This window comes from Geotrypetes seraphini, chromosome 2 (assembly GCF_902459505.1).
Source record: "Geotrypetes seraphini chromosome 2, aGeoSer1.1, whole genome shotgun sequence".
NCBI classification, from domain to species: domain Eukaryota; kingdom Metazoa; phylum Chordata; class Amphibia; order Gymnophiona; family Dermophiidae; genus Geotrypetes; species Geotrypetes seraphini.
Window position 1 is genome coordinate 348401418 of NC_047085.1, and position 17853 is coordinate 348419270.

Here is a 17853-nt window from a genome sequence, read left to right on the forward strand (position 1 = left end):
TACAAATTCCTTTCTTATATTAACCCTGTTTCTGTCTAAACTAGAGCAGAGACAAAAATCCTTTTTTATACACAGTAAAAACCATTTATGAAAACAGAATTTAAAACACCTTTCATGTATATAAGGGGAAATTCTATAAAAGGTACCAACTATAAATTCTATAATGCAATCTAGGCAACCAGATTCCATTACAGAACATTAGCATAAGTCTGCATTTAAACGCCAACATTTAGGCACAACCAAAGCCACTGCCTATTGCAAGTGTAAATGTATGTGCTTAAATGTGGCATTTTAGCACGTAAAGCAAAGTTACTCATTTGTAGCAGATATTCTCCAAGGACAGCAGGATACACATTACCATATGAGTGATGTCATTCAAAGGAGCCCGGCACATACATTACCCAGTCTCCTAGAAACTTCAGAAGCCTTTGCCAACCCCATACCAAGCATATGCAGCTATCTTCCCATCCATCTCAATCATGAGAGATCAGCAGTTAAGAAGAACCTTTGATAATTCAATTCCTAGAGGAGGTGGGAGGATATGTGGTAACATGTGCCATCCAGTCCTTGGAGAACATATGCTATACTTTCTCCAAGACAAGCAGGACAACACTTACCACATGTGGGAGTCCATAGCTACCAGAGACCTTTCACTGATACTGCAATTACACCACTGTATGGCAGGGGATATTAACTCACAGAGTGGACAAGTAAGCCACCTTAATGTAGGTGGGAAAATTCCGCTGAGTCAAGGGTTTGGGACTCAGGCAGGGAGTTCATATGTCCTAGAGTGGAGTAGTTTGGTGAGGCCCTGGAGCAACAGGTCTCCAGAAAAAGAAATCTTCTCTAGCTATGGATTGAGGAAAAGCCTGGAGAAAACAGAGGGGCTGTGAGAAACACTGTCAAGGTGAGCTGTTCGTTCTCTGCTTGGGTGAGGTAAGTCAACTTCTTATCCTGAATATATGTGGACTTTACTCTGAGGTCTGGCTGATGCCACACCATGATACCTGACTAGAGAAAGACTGTTGCAACCTGTGTTCGGGACATGGCAGTCACTGGCCACAAACGATATCTTGGGTCCTGTAAGCCACAGATCCACTTCAAGACTTTGCCTTCAAATTAAGAGACTATTTTGTCTTCCCCTGAGCCTGTGAAATAACAGGGCTCTGGTCTCTAAATTAAATTACATTAGTGACTTATATTCTGTCTTTACCTTGCAATTCTAGGTCGATTACAAAAGAAGTAACTTGGATATTACCAGGAGAGATACAGAGTTAAGTACTGATTATAAGATAAGAGTTAATAGAGGTACTGCATTAGTTTGTCTTGAAAAAATTTTTGAATAACAAGGTTTTTATTTCCCTTTGAAGGGTTTTGTAATCAGGCGTTGTTATCAGTAAGTTGGAGAGGTGGTGGTCAAGTTTTACTGCCTGAATTGCTAGTAGGCCATCGTGCATCTTCTTGCGCAGTATGCCTTTGATTGGGGGATGAGTACATGAAGTTTGAGTCTTTCTTGGCATGGTTGAGTTGTTCCGGATGAGGCAATCATTCAGGTAAGTGAGGGCAGCTTATTTAGGGCTTTGAATAGTAGACAGTAGAATTTGAATAATATTTGTGCTTGCATTGGGAGCCAATGTGAGTCTAGGTATGCAGTGGAAATGTGTTCATATTTGCTTAGTGAGTAAATCAGTCTGAGGGCTGTGTTTTGTAAAGTCTAATTGTCTGATCATGCCTGCAGGGCATGGGAGGTGAAGTACATTTAATAGTCTAGAAGTCCCAGGACTAGGGATTGGACCAGGAGTTGGAATTGTTCCCTGTCAAAGAATTTTTGAATTTGCCGCAGGTTGTGCATGACTGAAAAGGATTTTTGGATGGTTTTGTTGATTTGAAGTTTTATGGTATAGAATCTGTCTATCATCACCCCAAGTAGTTTTAGGGCAGGTTGAATGGGGTATTTGATGGAGTTTATTCTATTTCTGTTATGGTTGGGGCTTTGTCTTCTTCGAGCAGTAGGAAGTTTGTTTTGTCTGTGTTCAGTTTTAGTTTATTACATTACATTAGAGATTTCTATTCCGCCATTGCCTTGCGGTTTAAGGCGGATTACAAAAGAATTACAAAAAACGTATTACATGAAGAAGATATCTGGTAATTTCTAGAAGAGAAAGAGTAGATGAGGTTGCTTTGGGGAATCGGGAAGGTATTGGGAAGTGGGAAGAAGCTAGCGGTATTAAGTTGTTTACAGGAATTTCTTGAAAAGTAGAGTCTTTATTTATTTTCTGAATGTTTTGTAGTCTGGGGTTATAATTAATAAATTGGAGATTTGGTTGTCACGTTTTGCTGCTTGTGTGGCTAGGAGGCCATTTGACTTCTTTGATTGAGGGGTGTGTGAATGGAGTGTGGGTTTTCCTATGTCTAGTTGATGTAGTTTGGATGAGGCGGTTGTTCAGGTAGGTTGGGCTGTCGCCGTTTATGGTTTTAAATAGTAGACAGTAGAATTTGAACAGTATTCTTGCCGGAATTGATAGTCAGTGTGAGTTGAGGTAGGCCTCTGTAATGTGGTCATGTTTCCTTAATGAAAAGATAAGTCTCAGTGCTGTGTTTTGGATTGTTTGTAGTTATTTTATCATTGTTGCTGGGCAGGGGAGGTAGAGAATGTTGCAATAGTCTAAAAGGCCTAGGACTAGGGATTGTACTAAGAGCCGGAGTTTATGAGTCTTTCATCCATTTTTCAACTGTTTCTATTGTCTTTGGCAATTTTTCTGTTATGATGGGAGTTGGATGGGGGAAGTGACATCATTGGGCTCAATGGAAGTGTGATTTGGGAGCTCCCCAGAGCCAGACCTGTAATTCTTATTTAATAAGCTTCAATCACGGTTTACGCATATGGCAATAAGTGCATTTGGCTATTACTGAAGTCGGGAACCAGCGATGATTTAAAAAAAAAAACATCACATCACAGATGGATTTGGCAGCATTTGGGTTTCAATCTGCCGCGAAGCAGGCCCCAGCCGTGGAGAAAATGGAGTTGGAGCATGCTTTCACTACTCCGGGTGAGGCTGATGGTATGACGGAGGCAACGGAGATTCTTACACCCTGGTGCACAGGGTTCTTAGTAGCTGTAATTCTGTAAGCGGCACCTGTCCGTGCTGACATGTGGCATGCACCCATTTTCTAGGCACCGCTTATAATCAGCCCCAAAGGGTGTAGATTTAGGGAGACAGAGATTGCAAACTTAATTTGAAATTGTCAAACACATGTACCTCAAAAAAAATCAAAACACAGGCAAGCAACACAGTCATAAAAACAAAAATTTCACCTACAACTTGTTCATGCGACCCTTACTTTCAAATATCCAAATGGACTAACATGGTAACAATTGTTTGTGAAAAATTTATATTAAATTTAAAACTGAGTCATATTAATATTTAACTTCTAACAGTTTGGTAGTGTATTCTTAACTTCATATTTGTGCCCTAATCACAGTGTCATCGAGTATCCTCTCAACTCACCACAGCACTATGGGGTTAGAACACAAGCATAGAAGAAACATAGAAACATAGAAGATGACGGCAGAAAAGGGCCATAGCCCATCAAGTCTGCCCACTCTAACGACCCCACCCCCTTGAATTTACCCCCTAGAGATACCACATGTGTATCCCATTTCCATTTTTACCCCCCTAGAGTTCCCACATGTGTATCTCATTTCCTTTTAAAATCTGGCACGCTGCTGGCCTGAATCACCTGAAGTGAAGTTCATTCCAACGATCGACCACCCTTTCGGTGAAGGAGAACTTCCTGGTGTCGCCATGAAATTTCCCACCCCTGATTTTCAGCGGATGCCCCCTTGTGGCCGAGGGACCCTTAAGAAAGAAAGTGTCAAGGAAGAGCCTCATTTATGTAAGCACTGGCCATATTGTGTTGGTGTCTGCATAGCTAAGCAGGCAGACGACTTGTCTTTTGTGTGGCATAGGAGCCAATTTTTCAAAATGATTGGGGGTGCTCAAGCTCTGCCCCAGACCCCACTCCCATAATAGTAGTACTAATTGTAATGCAATTTTTCCATTCATTTTTCATATATACACACAATGGTTAACCAAAAAATTAAACTACACAAAGCACACTGTATGGTGCTTCTCAGAATTTATTCTTACCAGAACACCTGGCCTTGGTCACACATGCAGAACAAAGATAAATGCTATGCAAATACAGGACCACAAACTAAAAGTCCTAACATACATAAATGAAACTCTAAGATGCCAGAATCTGAATGCAGTACACCACTAGAGAAATAGAAAAAAATGCATTTCTTGAACTGGATGGTATACATCCCAGGGTACTAAAAGAACTCAAACATGAAATTGCTGACCTGCTGTTAGTGATCTGTAACCTGTCGCTAAAATCATCTCTAGTACTTGAAGATTGAAGGGTGGCCAATGTTATGCCGATTTTTAAAAAGGGCTTCAGGGGAGATCCGTGAAATCAGACCGGTAAGCCTCACTTCAGTGCCAGGTAAAATGGTAGAAACAATTCTAAAAAATAAAATTGTGCAACACGTAGACAAACATGATTTAATGAGACGGAGTCAGAATGGGTTCAGCCGAGAGAGATCTTACCTAGAGAATGCCACAAGGGAAAATTTTGTCTCTACCTTGTCCCGTCCCCGTGAGCTCAGTCCTCGTCCCCGCAAACCATTTGATCCCATCCACAAAAGCCTCGAATAGTTTTATACTGAACTTATTTTTCTTAAGTATAAAAAAACCATTATTCTGTACAATTGTCATTTTATAAATCAAAGTTCTGGCTGCTGAACTATAGAAAGAGATGTTCAGCTGGCAGGGCTTTATTTATAAATGTTTATCAACACAACTAATATACTACTTTATCCTAAAGCAAAAAAAAAGAAAAGAAAAATAAATAGAATTTTTTTTCTACCTTTGTTTTACTGATTTCTGATTTCCTCATCTTCTCATTCAATTCCTTCCATCCACTGTCTGCCTTCTCTCTGCCTCTTCCATATGCTCTATTACTGTGCCTCTCCCTTCCATCTCTTCCTCTACCCCTCACTATTGGTCTGGAACCCATCTTTTTCCCTTCTAGCATCTTCTCCCCACTCTCTCTTCCCCATTTCCCTTCAGCGTCTTCTCCCCACTCTCTCTTGCCCATTTCCCTTCAGCGTCTGTTCCTCTCTACCCTCTCTTGCCCATTTCCCTTCAGCGTCTGTTCCTCTCTATCCTCTCTTGCCCATTTCCCTTCAGCGTCTGTTCCTCTCTACCCTCTCTTGCCCATTTCCCTTCAGCGTCCGTTCCTCTCTACCCTCTCTTCCCCATTTCCCTTCAGCATCTGTTCCTCTCTACCCTCTCTTCCCCATTTCCCTTCAGCGTCCGTTTCTCTCCATCATTCCCTCTTTCCACCCCCCTTCAGCACCCTTCGCACCCAGCAGCCCCCTCACCACGATCCAAGCATCTCCCTCCCTTCCTTCCCCTTAACTTTGTGGCGATTTTTAATTTTCTTTCTACAAGCAGCAGGAGCCTTGAAGTCGTGCAAGTCTGCTGGAAACTTCTTCTCTGACGCAACTTTCCGTTTCCGGTTGCATAAGAGGAGAACTTTCTGACAGCCACATGGCTCCAGCTCCTTGTAGAAAGAAAATTAAAAATTGCCACGAAGGTAAGAGGAAGGAAGGAAGGGACATGCTTGGATCGTGGCGAGAAGGAGAGAGGGGGCTGCTGGACCGTGCGAAGGGTGCTGAAGGGGGGTGAAGAGAGGGGGTGGTGGAGGGAAGAGAGGGAGATGCCCGGACGGATGGCGGCAATCATTAGGGAGGGGCTGCTGGTCCGTAAGAGCAGTGACTGCGCGCCATCAATCCCTCCCTTAACTACAGAGACAGGGCAGTGAATGGCCTTGTCCCCTGTACCCGCGGCAACCACTTTTTTCCCCCACCGTTTCGGCAGGTTAATAGCCACCGTGTCATTCTCTAATCTTACCTCACCAATTTGCTTGACTTCTTTGAAGGTGTGAATAAACATGTGGATAAAGGTGAGCCGGCTGATTTAGTGTATCTAGATTTTCAGAAAGCTTTTGATTAAGTTCCTCATGAGAGGCTCCTGAGAAAATTAAAGAGTCATGGGATAGGTGGCAAAATTCAGTTGTAGATTAGGAATTGGTTATCGGATAGAAAACAGAGGGTAGGGTTAAATGGTCATTTTTGCAATGGTGGAGAGTAAACAGTGGAGTGCTGCAGGGGTCTGTACTGGGACTAGTGCTATTTAACTTATTCATAAATGATCTAGAAATTGGAATGACAAGTGAGGTGATTAAATTTGCAGATGGCATTAAACTGTTCAAAGTTGTTAAAACGCATGTGGATTGTGAAAAATTACAGGCAGACCTTAGGAAAATGGAAGACTGGGCATCTAAGTGGCAGATGAAATTTAATGTGAACAAATGCAAAATGATACACATTGGGAAGAATAACCTAAATCACAGTTAGCGGATACTAGGGTCCACCTTGGGGATTAGCTCCCAAGAAAAGGATCTGGGTGTCATCGTAGACAATACTATGAAACCTTCCGCCCAATGTGCAGCTCAAAATTTCCAGTATATATCTGCCAAAGCAGCAGCAGGTCACTTCATAAAATACATCCATGTCCCATAAACCACTGCAGCTGCACAGATAACCAAGCAAACATACCGTCACTCACTAACCTGTATCTCCAAGGATTGCCTCACTGTTTCCTCTCAACTTTAAAAACATCCCAAGAGCCTCAGGCTTTAAAATGGTGCAACCAAATAAAGCAAAGGAATGGATGGACAACTACATCATCACTCTACATATCTCTTCTGGTGTGATCTTCTTGGGGTTGTCCAAGTCCTCATTGTGGGTTTGCATACCTGGAGGCACCAGACAATTTCAACAAACAGATGGCATCTATGGCCACTTTGATCTAATGTGCCATAGTGGCCTTAGAGGCCTCCTGGCCCTTAAAAGGGCCAAGGAACAGAACAAAGACGATTGGACAAAGTTCATTGGTGTCCTCCAAGCAGTGGAGCAACTTCTTCATGACATCTTTGTGTACTTTCTGAGGCAAGAAACAAGTCCCTCCTCTGGAAAGGAAAGCTAAGACTAACCTTGGGCAGAAAGAAGGCAACTGTGCGGACAAACACTGAATCCCACAAAAAGAGAAAGTACGGGTCTCAACAGGACAATGGCTACAACTTCAAGACTCTTCAAGTCTTGAGGATGAGGTTCTTAACTGAGGTGCCTCTGATTCAGCTGCCAAAAACCTAAGACATCAAGAATCTGCATCTTCCAAGGTGACCGTGCCTGCTCAGCACACTGATTTTCAAAAGCGTTCCAGACCCAGACATAAGCCAGTGACATGGAAGACTTCTGGGATTCAAGCAAAGTAGAGGTCACCATGGACAAAAAGCCACACCTAGGTAAACGCCTCCATCCAAGGGCCAAAACGGTAAGCGAGTAGAGATCTAGATCTTCCATTTCAACTGGCCTGAGTAGAGGATGTGGTACAGCCACCAGTAACTGAACTAAGTCCATGTACCATAGCCAATAAAGACAATCCAGAGCAACCAGAAAGACAAGATGAGGACAGAATACAACAGGCAGCCTATTAGAGACCACAGAGAAAGGACATACAAGGGCTTCAGCAGCTGAAAATTCATTCTATTTTGGCACTGGAGCTTGGCCATTGTCAAACACTGGCAGCCCCCAACAATTCTTAATGGGAAAGTGCAAATAGGCCTCCATAAGGTCCAGAGAAGTCAAGAATTCCCCTGGTTGAACCAAGGAAAGCGAAGACCAGAAGATTTCCATTCAAAACTGCTGCATGTGAAGGCAAGTCTTCACTTCCTTCAGATCAAGGATGGGCCAAAGGAACCTCCCTTCTATGGAATAGCAATCCAGACTAAGCTCTGCCAACATAATAAGTTTTGATACTTCCAGATCAAGCAAGTATTGTAAGATAAGGGCAACTGCCTGTTAATTTAGCTCCAAATCACCAAGAAGTATTTTGATACTGCAACACCACTGAATGAATTGGGCTGATCAACTCAACATCTAAAGCAGATTATGAGCAAAACCACCTTACAAAAGATATAAAACATTTGCGACTCACATTCAAACTCTTTCTTAACTTTACCATGGAAAAAGAAAAAGCTTTTGTAAAATGCTATTTTTCACTGATTGTAATTCATAATGACCCTCTCTATTTCCTCCTCATGCAATTCTAACAATCTTATTTATCAACATGAGAGGGGAAAAACCTCACATCCAAGTTATTTGCTCATCATCCCTTCCTAGTGCAGTGCATTTATTCCCCCAAACCTTTCACCCACCTTTCTTACCCATACCTATTTTTAAAACCCATTTCTTCCTCCTGCTCTATTCTGACATTCCCTTCCCTCTACATACAGGCTTATGCTTTTCCTTTATTTTTTTCTTTTTACCCTTCTTAGTTAAATTTCTCACTATTACCATTACCCTTAATCCTGCACAGCACTCTCTCTATCCCCCAGTTACAATCAAATGTATTCTCTTTAAAATTACTGAATGTGCTAGCCACTAACAGACCATGAGAAGTACTCATACAATGCAGAATCTCTGCCTACAAATCCTTCTCACTTCCTAGTAATCAACTTATTTAGCCTACTTGCCTTCTCAGTGCTCTCCCCTAGAACCTTCTGAATGGGTATACCACCCAGCTGATTTTACCAAACACCCAGCTAACTTAAAAAATATATACTATTATGAGGTACTCCCCTATCAGCACCCAATTTCTCCCTCATGACACCCAACTAGCAAAAATTTCTAAATAGAACACTGCTTCTTTTCTTACTCCTACCCTTCAGAAATTTTATTTATTTCATTTTTTTATATCGTTCTCCCAGGGGAGCTCAGAACGGTTTACATGAATTTATTCAGGTACTCAAGCAATTTTCCCTGTCTTTCCTGGCGGGCTCACAATCTCTGGGATTTGGTGACTTGCCTATGGTCACAGGGAACAGTGTGGGTTTAAACCCACAACCTCAGGGTGCTGAGGCTGTAGCTTTAACCACTGCGCCACACTGCTTATGTTTTTCACTGCCTCAATTTTGAGCATTCTACCTTTTCTTTACCCTGAATAAATTCACTCTGAAAATATACTTAACTCATTTATGCTCTACTATTTTAAATTGCCAATTTAATTAGGCCCCCTTTCACAAAGAAAGGCAGCCAAGTGCCACACGGCAAATGTTCTAACCATTCAATTCTTATGTGCATCAGAGCATTTACCGCACAGGCCAACACTGCCCGATTTTGTAAAAGAGAGGGTTAAAAAATGACATCAAATCTGAAGTTAAAAAATCATTATTTTAAACTTAATATCCTACCTATTATAGAGTGAATACTAAAAATGTGACTCAATTTTAACTTATAATACAAATTCTTCAGCAGAGTATTATTGTTCCCATGTTAGACCATTTGTATATGTGAAAATAAAAGTTAACAAGCTATAGGTGATGATATTTAACTAAATATATCTGAGACCAGCTTTTGACAGTTATCCTCCCTTCATCAACTCAGTGAAGAAACAGTAGTTACAATGCACTTTAACAGCACAGAGTCATCTAGATCTTAGGCTGTGCCTGTACCATGTGAATTCAGAACTTACCATTAAACTTCTGACTCAAGGGGATGTTGATTGGGGTAGATTTCACAAGTGTAGCTTTGCCAATCGACTCCAAGTCTTTTGGATCTGGAACTCGATCATGATAAATGAAGTCATTATCTTTTTTAGCAGCTGTGAGAGCACGGTTGATTTTGTCAGATAAGTCTTTGACATTTATATATTCATCGTATCGAGAAGCCACTGTTTTTACCAAATCAGAGGCATGCTAAAATAAAAATCAACAAGTACAGTTAAACGCTGTTAATTATTCTCTTCATTTTTTCATTGCCTATTATTTTGTACTAGCAGAACCTAACAAATCATTTGCATTCAAAATTGTAACCCTACCACAATATGTTTTTAAATACAGAATTTATAATTATTCTTTCACAGAAGAGTAATAGAATCAAAACATCAAAAGGAGGGTGGGGACCAATATCTCCCTCCCTAGCTTGTCTTGCTTTCTCACTTTACCAACTTTTCCTTACCACAATCATCTTTCTCTCTTCCAAATCTTCATCTATTATTCCCTCTTTCAACTACAATTTCCCCTCCCCCAAGTTCCTGTTGCCTTCTCAAATACAAACACATCCCAGTACCAATCCCCTCATAGACACATTCACTGATCCCTCGCTCATCCTTGCTCCAATCCCTCTGACCTTTCTCTGAGTCTCCCACACTTCCTTATCACATCTTTCACATCCTCAAAATTCTATCCTCCCTCAAACTAACAGGAAGAGAAGGACTAAAATTTAATGCTAACAAATGCAAGGTCATGCATTTGGGCTGCAAAAATCCAAAGGGAAAGGTACAGTTTAGCGGGTGAAGAACTTTTGTGAACGATAGAAGAGCGGGACTTGGTTGTGATTGTATGTGATGATCTTAAGGTGGCCAAACAGGTTGAAAAGGTGATGGTGAAAGCTAGAAAGATGCTAGGGTGCATAGGGAGAGGTATAGCCAGTAGGAAAAATGAGGTAATGGTGCCCCTGTATAAGACTCTGGTGAGACCTCATTTAGAATATTGTGTACAATTCTGGATACCATATCTTCAAAAAGATATAAAAAGGGTGGAGTTGGTCCAGAGGAAGGCTACTAAAATTGTGTGTGGTCTTCATCATAAGGTGTATAGGGACAGACTTAAAGATCTCAATATGGATACTTTAGAGTAGGGGTAGGCAAAGTTTTTTGACTCGTGGGCCACAATGGGTTCTTAAATTTGCCAGAGGGGCCGGGCGACCAGAGGGGGCGTGTCTGATGCGCCCCACATTTTCAAAAGAGCAGCGTTTCAAGGCCGCCGCAGAACAATGATGGTAAGAGAAAGGGCTAATTCAGAAAGAAAGAACCCCCCTTCTCTGTCTCTCCCCTTTCCCTCATCTGATCTCTCCATTACACCCCGACCCCCTTCCCCTCCTCTAATCTCCCTGCCAGCTGTTTCCTTCGTTTTTTCTTCTTCCCCTGTCCAGCAGTATCCCTTCTCCCTTCCCTCCTTCCCCTATCCAACAGTAACTCTCTTCCCTTCCTCTCCTCCCCTCCCAGCAGCATCTCTCTTTCTCCCTCCCTCCAGGTCCAGTAGCAGCTCTCCCTTTATTTTCCTTAGTCCAGCAGCTTCCCAGCCTCCAACAGTGGCTTTCTCACCTTCTCTCTGCTCCCCTCCCAGCAGCTCTCAGTACTTGCCTGCAGCAGTGTCAGTAGCATCAGCAGCAGTGATTCACTTAGGCAGCTCTTGGGTCCTTTGATGGGTCGTGCCCGCCTTTGAAGAAAGAGGAAATTGCTTCACCAGAGGCCGGCCCCAACTCAGCAAAAGCTCCAAGGCTGCCTAAATGAATCACTGTGCTGACATTGCTGCAGGCAAGTACTGAGAGATGCTGGGAGGGGAGGGGAGGGAAGGAAGCCACTGTCAGAGGCTGGGAAGCAAAATGTCAGAGCTCATCGGGCCCCTCTGATCTTTCCGGCCCTGCATGGACCAGCAGGAAATTTCTGCGCACCGATCTTGCCGGCCCTGCACGGACCGGTAGGAAATTTTCGGCAGGCCAGATTAAAACACTAAACGGGCCGGATATGGCCCGTGGGCTGTAGTTTGCTCATGTCTGCTTTAGAGAAAAGGTGGGAGAGGAGAGATATGATAGAGATGTTAAAATACCTATGTGGCGTAAATGTGCATGAGTCAAGTCTCTTTCAATTGAAAGGAAGCTCTGGAATGGGAGGGTATAGGATGAAGTTAAGAGGTGACAGGCTCAGGAGTAATCAAAGGAAATACTTTTTTACTTAAAAGGTTGTAGATGTGTGGAACAGTCTCCCGGAAGAAGTGGTGGAGACAGAGACTATGTCTGAATTCAAGAAGGTGTGGGATAGACAACCCCCCAAAAAACCTGGTGATCTAGTGGGCTTGGGTCAGACCTCCCAGCTTAGGGACACTCCCCTCCACTTCTAAATTGAAAGATCAGCAGGAAGGATGCCCATTTCTCCTGCCCCTAGCCCCCCCCCCCTCAAATCGCAAACTCCCAATCTCCCACCCCCATACCTCTTAATTTAAGATCAGTAGGAAAATGCTCATCTTTTTAAATTAGTAGGCCTTCCCCTTCCCGGTGCATTCTAGATCCAACTCCCACAAAAAAACTGTAATAACCTCAGGTAGATCCACTGGTCAAAACAGCTTGCGCAGCTTAAGATCCTCTCCCTGCTCCAGGGCAAACAGTTGTCCGTACCAAGCCAAGATATAGAATCATCCAAGGAGGACGCATGATGGGAGGGCAGCAGAATCACATAGGACCCTAAATCATCCCAGTCCTATTCCAAATGTACCTCCAGCTCCTGCAGCTCTAAAGGCTACCACAAGACCTCTCTCTGAGAAAGCAAACTCATCTGAGCACAAAAATATGCTATGTCTTCTGGGTCATATGGCATCCACTGTGCACGTGTCCTCATTTGCACACCTCTATTTCAGAATACCTCAGAGGATTCCTCCCAGTGGTCTCAAGCCACGGGACCCTCTTGGCTTGCATTCAGCTGATCCCCCGATCTTTGTCACTCTCTACAGTAATGATGTTTCCTTCCAATCTCACCTGAGGTCTTCTGTTTCAGCCCCTTCATCAACAGAAACTGCTGACCACAGATGCCTCTGTGCTGGGCTGGGAAGCTCATCTCAAAGGTCTCCAAACCTATGGATGGTAGACTTCACAGGAAAAGAACCTCCATAATCAATTTCCTCAAGCTGTATGCGATAGGCAATACACTCAAAACATTCCAAGACCATCTACTTCAACAGACACACAACCAAGTTGCCCAAGTCTGTCCCTCCTAAACAAATGTATATGGATCTAGATTGCTCTGTATATATTTAGTATAAACAAACTACATTACATGTATAGCAACCGATAACCATCCTTGACTATTTTTTATGTACGTTAACCTGTAACCCATTCCGAGCTTGTTGGGGAGGATGGGATAAAACTAAATATATAACTAAATCTGGATAAAAGACCTGTCCTAGAACCTCCAGGGACCTCTGTAGGTTTACCACTTCTCCTTTAAAGTCAGGGGCATCATTGCAAGAGAGCTTCACTGGCAACACAAAGATGTGATTTAGAGGCTCTAACAGGGCTGTACGACCCGGATCTCAAGCTTCCTACCCCTCCTGACCTGTGAAAAAAAACCATGGCTCTCCCCTCCCCTTGCATGTCCTGTGGCCCGCAGAACAAGGGTGCTGCTCAACCAACTATCGAGTGCAAAACTGAGGAGTCCATAAGATTTTATTTCCACCAAAACCGAGGCTTCTAAAAATAAAATCGGGAAGCCAAGATGGCTGCCGCAGCATTTTGAAGCCAGAAAACAGCCAGTGGGAGCAAAACTAAAAGTTGAACAACACTCAAAGAGATTAAATTCTTACCTTGATAATATATTTTCCAGTAGATAGAGAAGGTATGCTAAACCACAGAGTTGTCCCTCTGTGCTCGTGAGTATACTGCAGAAGATATCAACCACAGATTTTCAACTTTTCCTCCTCCACAATCTCTGCTGTCCCCTTCAGTTCACACCAAACCCAGTGACAGCCCTACAGAAGATGAAAGAAGTAGGAGGGGTATACAGAGAATTTCCCCAACCAGGTGACTGATCTGCTCAGATTAATTTAAATAATCCCTGAATAATGTAATTAACAAGCCTCTGAGAGGAACAATGAAAGTAAAAAAAATACAAGTTAAACAAGAAACAAACAGCCCGAACATTTATGGAGTTCAACCATTCCTCCCTTGTAATCTAATAGTATGAAATAAAATATTAGCTATGGAACAGACCATTAAGCTCGAGTCAGAAAGCAAATGCATCAGATAAATTGCTAGGTGGGGGGGTTCAGCATACCTATCTACTGAAAAAGATATTATCAAGATAAGAACCTAATCTCTTTCCAGTGTAATAGGGATCATATACAGAATCATAGGACTAAGCAGTCCCCAAAGTCTAGGGTGGGAGAGATAAGCCTGCACATAGTACTGAGGACACAAAAACAGCATCCTTCTGTGCTGCTATGTCCACCCAGCAGAATTTGGTGAAAGTATGAAGGAAAGATCAGGTCACTGATCTACAAATCTCCTCAGGATGAATTGCCCTCGCTTCTGCCCAAGAGGACGACACTCCTCTTGTCAAATGTGCCTTCAACAAGATAAGAGGGTATTTGCCACAACTGATGTATGCAGAGGATATAGTTCTATGAAACCATCTAGAAATGGTGGCCTTGGAAGCGGGTCTGCCTCCTCTCGCCTGATTGGTTAACATGAAAAAATGATCTGAGAGATAAAACTCATTGGTCATAAGAACTTACTGGATCAGAGCTCAGTAGCACGTCTTCATGGTGGCCAATCCAGGCCACAAGTACCTGGCAAAAACCCAAATAGTAGCAATATTCCATGCTACCGATCCAGGGCAAGCAGTGGCTTCCCCCACGTAGGTCTCAATAACAATTGATTTTTTTCTCCAGGAAATTGTCCAAACCTATCTTAAGACCAGCTACTGTGTGTTAACCACTCTTACCATAACTTCTGGCAATACATTCCAGCGCTAACTGTTCTCCGAGTGAAAAAAATATTTCCTCTTATATTGGTTTTAAAAGTATTTCCCTATAACTTTATTGAGTGTCCTCTAGTCTTTGTAATTTTTGGATGGAGTAAAAACTCAATTTACTTGTACCCATTGTACACCACTCATGATTTTGTAGACATCATTCATATCTCCCCTCAGCCATCTCTTTTCCGAGCTGAAAAGCCCTAACCTTTTTAGTCTTTCCTCATACGAAAGGAGTTCCATCCCTTTTATCATCTTGATCGTTCTTCTTTTAACCTTTTCTAGTTTCGCTATATCTTTCTTGAGATAAGATTACCAGAACTGAACTCAGTAGTCAAGGTGAGGTCGTACCATGGAGAGATACAGAGGCACTATAACATTATTAGTCTCATTAACGATTCTATTTTTTTTTTTTTTTTTAAATAATTGCTTTTTTGGCTGCCACCACACATTAAGTGGAAGGTTTCATCATATTGTCCACAATAACACCCAGATCTTTTTCTTAGGCACTAACCGCAACTTGGACCCTAACATTTGGTAACTATGATTTGGGTTATTCTTCCCAATGTGAATCACTTTGAATTTGTTCACATTAAATTTCATCTGCCAGTCTTCCCATTTCCTAAGTTCTGCCTATAATTTTTCACAATATGCACTCTTTTTAACAACTTTGAACAGTTTAGTGTCATCTGCAAATTTAATCACCTCACTCGTAATTCCAATTTTAAGGTCATTTATAAATACAGTATATGTTTCAGTTTTCTATGGGAGTAGTTTCTGAGCTCCTTTGAAACCTTTGTTAGCAGTTAACATTACTGTTTGATTTAATTCTTGAGCAGAATAGTTTGGGTTTTTTAAGCCTGTTGCTACAGAGGTGCCTCTACTTCACATGTATTGGGTTGCTCTCAGTGTTCGGGTACTAACTGCAGGTGGAGCTAAAGAGCTCAGTGAAGTACAGCAGAGGAAGTGGAAAAATCTGGAGTGGATTCCTTCTGCAGGTACACGCGACTATAGGGATATTATCCATCTGTCTAGAATATATCACCTATTGCACTAGAATAAAAATAGTTATAGAAATGTTATTTAATCTCACCACTCCAATTAAAGAGAGCTGGAAAGGAATAAGGAAAGTAGAGGGCAGGAGGAGGGGTGTTAACCTTGAACATACTTCTCTAGTCTTTAGGCTGTTTAGCTCACCTGGGTAAAAAGTTCTCCAAGCAGACTAAAAGGCAGCTTCACTAACACAGACAGATAAAGGACACCCATCACCATCAGCTAGAGACAGAATACAGGCTAGCTGTGGCTGCACGAAAAGCGAAGATACTTACTATAGCAGATGCTCTCCGAGTACAACAGGCATATATTATCACATGCGTGTATGGGCACTGCCTAAAGTTTTCTAGCAACAGTGCACTTGGCAGTGTCCATACCGGGCTCCATGCATGACATCACCCACATGAGAGAATATAATTCCCACTTGTCCTCGGAAAACCTCTTATACTGAAGCTCTCATTGTTGTTTAATCTAAACTAAACTAAAACTTAGCTTTATACACCGGGTCTTCAGCCAGAAAGGAGCTTGACTCGGTTAATAGTAACAAAAAAAAAATACTTAAAAAAGTAACAATCAGAAAATATTAATATGACTAGTTTCCAAAGTGTTTGGCAAATAAAATAGTTTTTTAACATTTATGAAAAAGTTGAAAAGAACCAGGACCCCTTAAAACCTCTACATCACATTCTGGGCTGATCTGGATAGGACAAAAATAAAATGGTAGCTATCTGCCATCATTTTCTAGGTTAGGTATTTTGCCACTAAAGAAACTGTACAATTTTTCAACCAACTCAAGAGTACCAACAATCGATTTAAGCTGCTCTCATGCTAGATCAAGAATTAAAAATTGTTTTGTTGTATTGATGCAAATCATTATAAAGACTGATGCTACAGCAACCTATAAATATTAATATAAATTTCAGTGACATGAATAGATTTTGACCTCAAGTATATTATTAAATAATATGATAAGAGGTAAAGGACAGGTGAATTATATGGGTTGGTAAACACTTACTAAGGAAATACTGACTGGTTTAGCAGAAATCTATCTAAATCAAAGGTACTTCATTAGAGCTGAATTCATGGCTAAGGAGGAGGTAAAGGAAACAGAGACAGCTGTATAACTCTAATATAAATGGAAATTTTCATGGATTATCAATGACAATTTGTTAACTTACTTGTAAATTATTATTCTTGGACAACATGGCCTTGCACACTCTTTGTTTGAATTTTGCATTGTTGGAAGGACTTATCTAAGGTGGAATTTATTGTATGGTGGAACACTGTATGCATAACTACTAAATTTGAAAGTGTTATTGCTGAAAAACATCACTCTAATTCATTCCATAGAGTATGTAGCCCTGTCCAATCTTATTGTGTTTTAGATCGTTGACATATAGTATTTCAGAATAAAATTTATAACACATAACATAACATTATACTTCTTAACCAAAAGATTATAAACTAAAAACAATTTAAGGATGACAAAAGTAAATAAAAAAGGGCCACTACTCGGACTGGAGGAAGGTCACAAGTGGTGTTCCGCAGGGCTCGGTGCTCGGGCCGCTGCTATTTAATATATTCATAAATGATCTAGAAACAGGGACGAAGTGTGAGATAATAAAATTTGCGGACGACACCAAACTATTTAGTGGAGCTCGGACAAAGGAGGACTGCGAAGAATTGCAAAGGGACTTGAACAAACTAGGGGAATGGGCAACGAGATGGCAGATGAAGTTCAACGTTGAGAAGTGTAAAGTATTGCATGTGGGAAGCAGAAACCCGAGGTACGATGGGAGGGATGTTATTGAATGAGAGTACCCAAGAAAGGGATTTGGGAGTAATGGTGGACATTACAATGAAGCCGACGGCACAGTGCGCAGCGGCCGCTAAAAGAGCAAATAGAAAGCTAGGTATAATCAAGAAGGGTATTACAACCAGAACGAAAGAAGTTATCCTGCCGTTGTATCGGGCGATGGTGCATCCACATCTGGAGTACTGCGTCCAATATTGGTCGCCATACCTTAAGAAGGATATGGCGTTACTTGAGAGGGTTCATAGGAGAGCGACACGTCTGATAAAA

At 41.8% G+C, this 17853-nt stretch overlaps 1 protein-coding gene across 2 annotated transcripts in view; it reads right to left on the minus strand.

Moving 5' to 3' along the window:
- PDCD6IP (programmed cell death 6 interacting protein) overlaps window positions 1-17853 on the minus strand; it is a 184452-nt gene that overhangs the window by 108444 nt on the left and 58155 nt on the right. For both annotated transcript variants that reach the window (XM_033930347.1, XM_033930346.1), the window contains exon 8: window positions 9666-9888. In XM_033930347.1, the coding sequence (XP_033786238.1) occupies window positions 9666-9888 (223 nt within the window). The remainder of the gene's footprint in view (window positions 1-9665; window positions 9889-17853) is intronic.